The following is a 7,335-nucleotide window of genomic DNA, read 5'->3' on the forward strand; positions in this document are numbered from 1 at the left end:
TCTGTGTGTAGCCTTGGCTGTCCTGAAACTTGGTCTGCAGACCAGGCTTGGCCTCAAACTCACAGAGATCTCTGCCTTCCATGTGCTGGGATTAAAGCCACCAACACCAGGTTAATACCACCCCCACACACCCAGAGCAGAGGACTGAGCCCAGTACCACTGAGCTAAACCCCCAACCCCACTTGATTTCTTATAGATAGAGAGTGACTACTGCCACCACCAGAGAAAATAACTGGGTCTCTCCTGGCACCCAGCCTCTGAAGTCTATCCAGTGAAGGCCTCGTCTCTACCCTTCACTGGCCCACACTGCCCCTTCTCCCAACATGGGGCTTTTGGGGAAGGAGCAGCTTACAGCAGGCTGAAGAGTTCCCTGTAGCTCTCATCACCTTTCCCTTCTGACACCATGCTGTCCAGCTTGTCAATCAGCTCAGCCTCCACCTAGAAGGAAGCAGAGACTTCATAAGCTCAAATAAGCTCAGAGAGAGAAGGAAAATTTCCAGTCTCATGCCTATGTAAGGATCATGGAAAACTATTTTATATATATATTTTATCATAGTTGCAAGTAAATCCCAGCAAAGACAGGGTCTGGCCCATGTATTAGGAAAAACCTTGTCTTCTGAACCAGAGACTAGACGGCCCAGGGACCTATAGTAAAGCTGTTCTAGCAATAAAATGACTCCTAATGGCAATTCTGCCACACTCATAGGTCAGGGTCTTGCTTAGCATCAGGGAAGCTTCTGCCTGCAGCAGACGGGAACAAATACGGAGACCACAGTCAGACATCTTACAGAAAGTGAGAGATCTTTGAATCCTTAGCCCTAAATGGATATCTCCATCAAATCCTTCTCCTTGGAGACCAGGGAACTTCTGGAAGAGGATGGAGGACACCAAGAAAACAAGGCTCTCTATCTAAATCAACAGGATCCACGCACATATGAACTCACAGAGACTGAGGCAGCAAGTACAGTGCCTGCATTGGTCTGTACCATGTTCTCTGCATATATATTATGGCTTCCAGTTTAATGTTTTCATGGGACTCCTGATGTGTGAACGAGTGGGTCTCTGATTCTTCTGCCTTCTCTTGGTCTCTCTTTTCCTTCTGTTTGCTTGTCTTGTCCAACTGTAGTGTGTTAGGTTTTGTTTTACCTTATTACAGCTTATTTCACCTTATTTTATTGATAAACCTTAGAAACCTATTATTTTCTAATAAGAGACAGAATTGGAGTGGGTCCAGATGGGAAGGTAAACCATCGTCAGGATATAGTATGTGAGAAAAAAATCTATTAGCAACAAAAGGAAAATAAACAAACTTGGCACCTTGCTTAGGAAGGCTTTTCATTCTGACTTATGTACGTAAATGTTTCAGATAACCATTTCTTATCTAAGAGCTAAAGATGAAGACTCCTTCAGAAAAAAAAAATATTTCAGATCTAAAAGAGAGAGGCCTTCATCAAATGTTCCTCTTTTTAAGATACAGTATTTTTATTAATCTTCTGAGAATTCCATATTCACATACAATTTATTTTGATCATATTCACCCTTCCACTCTGCCCCCCAAGAACTTCTGGATCCATCCCTTAGGTCCCTCCCTTAAATAACCCATTAAACCCAATGTGCTACTCATATATGTATGGACGTGGGGTCATCCTCTGGAGCACAGGTGACCTATCAGGCTACATTTTTTTTGTTTGTTTTTTGTTTTTTGAGGCAGGGTTTCTCTGTGTAGCCTTGGCTGCCCTGCAACTCACTCTGTAGACCAGGATGGCCTCAAACTCAGAATCTGCCTGCCTCAGTGCAACATGAATTCTAATTGTTCTTAATAAAAACTCAGAGCCGGGCGGTGGTGGCGCACGCCTTTAATCCCAGCACTCGGGAGGCAGAGGCAGGTGGATCTCTGTGAGTTCGAGACCAGCCTGGTCTACAGAGCTAGTTCCAGGACAGGCTCCAAAGCCACAGAAAAACCCTGTCTCGAAAAAACCAAAAAAGAAAAAACCAATAAATAAATAAATAAATAAAAACTCAGAATCAGATAGAGAGGTGAAAACTGAGAGATCAGAGAAGCAGAGCGGCCAGACACTAGAGTTCTTACCTCTACCAATGCTCAGACCAAAAGGACAATCCTGTCCTCAGACTGCATACTCAGACTGACTGCTGCTCAGACTGCAATGAGCTCCTGTCTCTTTTGCCTTCTAGTCCTCTCTCCACCCAGTCATATCACTCCTATTGCCACCTCCCTATTGCTGGGATTAAAGGCACGTGACTCCCAAGTATTGGGATTACAGGTGTGAGCCACCACTGCCTGGCCCTGTTTCTCTCTGAGACTGGATCAACCTAGTGTAGCCCAGAGTGGCCTTGAAGATCCATCAGCCTCTGTCTCCTGAGTGCTGGGATTGAAGGTGTGTGATACCACTTCTGGCCCCTAGTGGCTTAGCTCTGCACTCTGATCTTCAAGCAAACTTTATTTGTTAAAACACAAACAAAATATCACTACACCTCTGCCTCTAGAATTAAAGGAGAATGTGCCCTTCAACCCCACCAGGGCTCTAGGCTACACCCTTAAAGTAAACAGACTCTCCCTTCTCTAGCAGCCTTAAACCAATAGTTCCTCAGCTAGGGAGGGCGACTCAGACTCGTAAGCCACTTCCCCTTCCATGTTGGAAAAGTGACAGGCTTGATCTTATATTATATAGGTCTTGTGTAGACAACCATTGATGCTGTGAGTTCATGAATGTAACAGGCCTATCATGCCCAGAAGACACTGTTTCATCCCAGTCTTCCCTGACACCTGACTCTTACAATTTTTCTGCAACGCTCCCAAATCTATCTCTCTCTCTCTCTCTCTCTCTCTCTCTCTCTCTCTCTCTCTCTCTCTCTCTCTTTCTAGCTTTGGTTGTCATAGATCTACTCTGTAGACCAGGGTGGTCTCAGATTCACAGAGATCCATTTGCTTCTGCCTCCTCAGTGCTGGGATTAAAAGTGTATGCCACCACCACCCAGCTGTTTATATATTTTTTAATATTTATAATTTTGTGTGTGATTGGGATTTATAGGTGGAGGTTAGAGAACAACTTGCAAGGAGTCAGTTCTCTCCTTCTACTGTATGGGTCCTGGAAACCTTTAGACTATCTGAGCCATTCTACTGGCTTCAAATATTTCTTGGTTTTAAATATCCATTCAAGCTTTAGTTCCAGCACTTGGGAGTCAGAGGCAGTAATAGTTTTGTGAGCGTTCCAGTCCAGCTTGTTCTACAAAGGAAGTTCCAGGATAGCCAGGACTATATACAAAGAAACCTTGTCTCGAAAAAGCAGGCAAGCAAGCAAACAAACCAAAATTCACTCAAAGTAATTTACATAGACTATATCTACAGATCTGGAGAATAGGAACACAATTGAGGAATCCAGTAACCCAGTGCAGGGCCCAGTCACAGGGCACTGACAAAAAGTGAAGCCTTTTACCCTGAAAGTTTTTGAAGGAAATAAAGCTCATTCAAACTCAAATAATGTCAACCTCAGTAGAACAAGGGTGAACCATGCAATAAGCTTATTTTCCTTGACTGGAAGATCATACGATTGAATTATAACTAAAAATAGTCTGATGAGTCTAGAAGCCAACATTTCTCACTCCTAATCCAGAGCCATGTTTAACTCTAATTCAGTGAGGTGGCTACAAACTCCCTATGAAAGTGGCCTGATACTAACAATTAATCTCTTTTCATATACAGAGGTAGTTAGTATGGGCTAGAACAGAGTAAAAGCAGGGAGGAAGCCTGCAGCAGCAGAGAAACAAAGGGTACCAATATACTTCAGTGGTCCATTGGGGTGCAAAATGTTTGTAGACTGGGTCCCTGGGTCAGTAGCCTTAATTTCACCACAGATCTTGTTAAAAATCCAGTATTTAGGTCTGTCTAAATCCAAAGGTCTAGAAACTCCACAAATTTGTTATAAGAAGCCTTAGACACATTCACCTATTAAAACTTCTGTATCAGGCAACAAAACTAATGACAGAAGGCTATGGAGATATTATTATCTCTGCAGAACTGATAGGGACACTTTGCTCTCCATTTGACAATCATCCTGTGACATAACAAGCTACAGAGTTCTGGATATATACCTTCCCAAATTCAGATCTCCTTATCTGTGACATAGTTGTCGTGGTAACATTCCTTTATAGTGTCACTATGTCCTGGCTTTTGGGAAATGCTCAATAATATTAGTTTTTATTGTTATCCTCACAACCCACCATGTGCCAAGGGCCACAGTGAGCTCTGAGAAATAAAATGCACAATCATTCTGGCTCCTGGGGCCCTGTCATTTAGTAAGTGGGACAGAGGCAATGGCAACTAGAGTTCAGCATGGTAAGGCTCAGATATAGCTCACACAGAAACACTAGTCTGAGTTTTGAGATCTCAACAAAGAGCCAAGTTTCAAGAAATAGTGCTATAAAAACTTAATTGTTTTTATTCTTTGTGCTGGTTATATTTATGCCAACTTTACATGAACTAGAATTATTTGGGAAGTGGGACCTCAAATGAGAAAATGACTCCATCAGATTGGCCTATAGGCAAATCATGGGGCCATTTTCTTAAGACTGCTGTGGGAAAGTTCACTATATGCAGTATCATCCCCGAGTATCCTAGGCTGTGTAAGAAAGCAAGCTGAGGTCCTTGGATGTGTAAGAAAGCAAACTGAGCAAGTCCTGGGGGGAAAGCCAGTAAGCAGAACCCCTCCATGATCTCTGATTCAGTTCCTGCCTTGCTTCATTAAGTTCCTTCCTTGGCTTCCTCCAGTGATGGACTATGATTAGAATGTGTAAATCAAAACCACTCTTTCCAAGATGCCTCTGATCAATCTATCTTTAGTGTAGCAATAGGAAGCAAACTAAGATATTCTTTGACACAGAGATTCTAGGTTGAGAAATCTACCTAAGAAAAGAACAGAGGAGGAGTAAAGTGGTAAAGTGCTTGCTGTGCAAGCATGATGCTGAGATCCATTCCAGAACTATGTAAAGAGCTGGGTGAGGTGGAGAACAATGGCAGTCACTGGGGCTTCCTTGCTGGCCAGCTGAGACTATTCAGTGAGATTTCTTACTCTGTCTCTAATCAACCAACCAACCAACCAACCAACCAACCAACCAACCAACCAACCAACCAACCAACCAACCAACCAACCAAGGTATATGGCTCCTGAGGAATCACATTTGAAGTTGGCCTCTGGTTTCCACATGGATGTGTGCCCACCTGACATGCATTTACATATACTCACACAAAGGAAAAATGGAATAGATGCTTTTGACAATTTTAACCACAAAAATTTGAAATGAATCTAAGTTATTAAGAACTTGACTAAATACACTATAGTGGAAGAACTCTAAAGATATAGTGGGGTACAGAAGAGCAGTAAGTGACACAGAGGCAGTCATGGCAAGTTGTTGCCAACACTGGGAATTACACAACAATATATTCAACCATTCTCTTTTTGAAAATAGAAATCTATGTGTAGGGTGTAGTCCTAATGGGGACCATTGCTACTCATCTCGTATGCTTTTGGTTTTGTTCTAACTCTCTAAAACTTCAGCTAAGGTATAAATCTTAACTTGAGATCTGTAAAAATATTGGGTAAGGTTATAAATCTGTAACACTGGGGTTGATAGTTAAAAATATGTACTCAGGTAATCTTAAAGGAACCATATGGTTTGATGCCATTTTGGGATAAATCAACCAAGGAGGTGATGCCATTTTGGGATAAATCAACCAAGGAGGAAACAACTCCTCCAAGCCATGAAGCCCAACCAGATGGCTTCTCCACTATTTTCTATTATAGTAGTGAACCTCCTGCTTGTCAACTTCAACCAGCAGTCCCTTCTCTTTCTTTCCCTCTCTGGTTTCCCTTTCTCCTCAGTGTCAGGCTGCCTACCAAATCAGGGCTGAGTGTGTGGTGTTAAAGCAGAGTACTCAACTTTCATGTATAAGGCCTTGCTCTATGTTAACCAACTGGGCATCTAATTTATTACCCAATCCTATAACATTACTTTTCATGATGTTTATATGATTCTTGCCAACAATCTTCTCACAGAGGAGTGCAGGCTAGTCTGGGACCAGCCTAGGATCCATGTAGAAGAAATCAACCAAGCTGATGACACCCACCCAGAATTACAATACTCCAGGGATCCTAGCTAGGAATAGATTTTTAACTTTCCTCCTGAGTGATCTCCACAAGTCTGCCCTTAAGGTAGTAAATTATAAAAAAAATCCAAGAGGTAAAAATAAAAATCCAAGAGGTCATACAGGACAAACACAAAGCCCACCTTACAAAGATCTCTTATAATATACCAATCTGGATCCTTAGACCCCTGATGGGAAGCAATTCTTTATGACCTACTTCTTATCCCAAAGGTAGGGCCAAACTTAAAAATCTAGAGAGAGGACCCCTGATTCCACAGACCAAAGACTCTGCCCTGGAAGAGATGAAAAAGTCCCAAACCAAAAATACCTGGTGCTAGCAAAGTCCTTTTGCCTGGCCACAGCAACTGCCGAGGCTTTTTGGTCTCTTTAAAAGCCTGAGTGATGTGGGATTCCCCTCTGTACGTTGTGAATATCATTGGTTAATAAAGAAACTGTCTTGGGCCTGCAGAGAAGAATTGCAGTGGGTGGGGAAAACAAAACTGAATGCTGGGAAAAAGAAGGTGGAGTGAGAGAGAAGTCATGGAGCCACCACTGGAGACAGATGCACTGAAACTTTGCTGGTAGGCCATGACCTCGTGGTGATGCACAGATTAATGGAGATAGATTAAATTAAGATGTAAAAGCTAGCCAATAAGAAGCTAGAGCTAATGGGCCAAACAGGGATTTAAATAATATAGTTTCTGTGTGATTATTTCAGGAGTCTGGGCAGCTGGTAAAACAAACAAGCAGCCTCCTACAACACCTGAGAATCTCTGCATTCCTGTTTCAAACACTGTCAGGAGGGTCACTGGGCCCAGGCCTGTCTGAACCCATATAATCTATCCTAACCATGTTCACAGTGCCATCAAGAAGGGTATTGGTGTGTTGACTGCCCCCATGTACCTCACAGTATGAGGATATTAATCCAGATTGCCCTTTATATGACCTCCTTGGTCTGGCCACGAGTAACTCAGGGGCTGGGCTCCCTTGGCCTGACCACCACCATCTCTGAAAGGGAGTCTTGGTTAGTTATCATAGTGATCTATCTCCTTCCTTCTGGACAGCAGGCCCATTTTTTAGTCCTGATGAAGTTCTGGGGACCGACAAGATTGCCAGGCAAAAAATCGGGATCTTAAGGGTGGGGTGGGAGGGGGGTAAGGGGAGATGGGGAGAAA

At 42.9% G+C, this 7,335-nt stretch overlaps 1 protein-coding gene across 7 annotated transcripts in view; it reads right to left on the reverse strand.

Moving 5' to 3' along the window:
- Positions 1 to 7,335, reverse strand: part of Dock3 (dedicator of cytokinesis 3) — a 405,059-nt gene that overhangs the window by 44,878 nt on the left and 352,846 nt on the right. For all 7 annotated transcript variants that reach the window (XM_026779352.1, XM_026779351.1, XM_013346561.2 and 4 more), the window contains exon 33: positions 353 to 438. In XM_026779352.1, coding sequence (XP_026635153.1) covers positions 353 to 438 — 86 coding nt within the window. The remainder of the gene's footprint in view (positions 1 to 352; positions 439 to 7,335) is intronic.

Source organism: Microtus ochrogaster, chromosome 5 (assembly GCF_000317375.1).
Source record: "Microtus ochrogaster isolate Prairie Vole_2 chromosome 5, MicOch1.0, whole genome shotgun sequence".
Lineage (NCBI taxonomy): Eukaryota > Metazoa > Chordata > Mammalia > Rodentia > Cricetidae > Microtus > Microtus ochrogaster.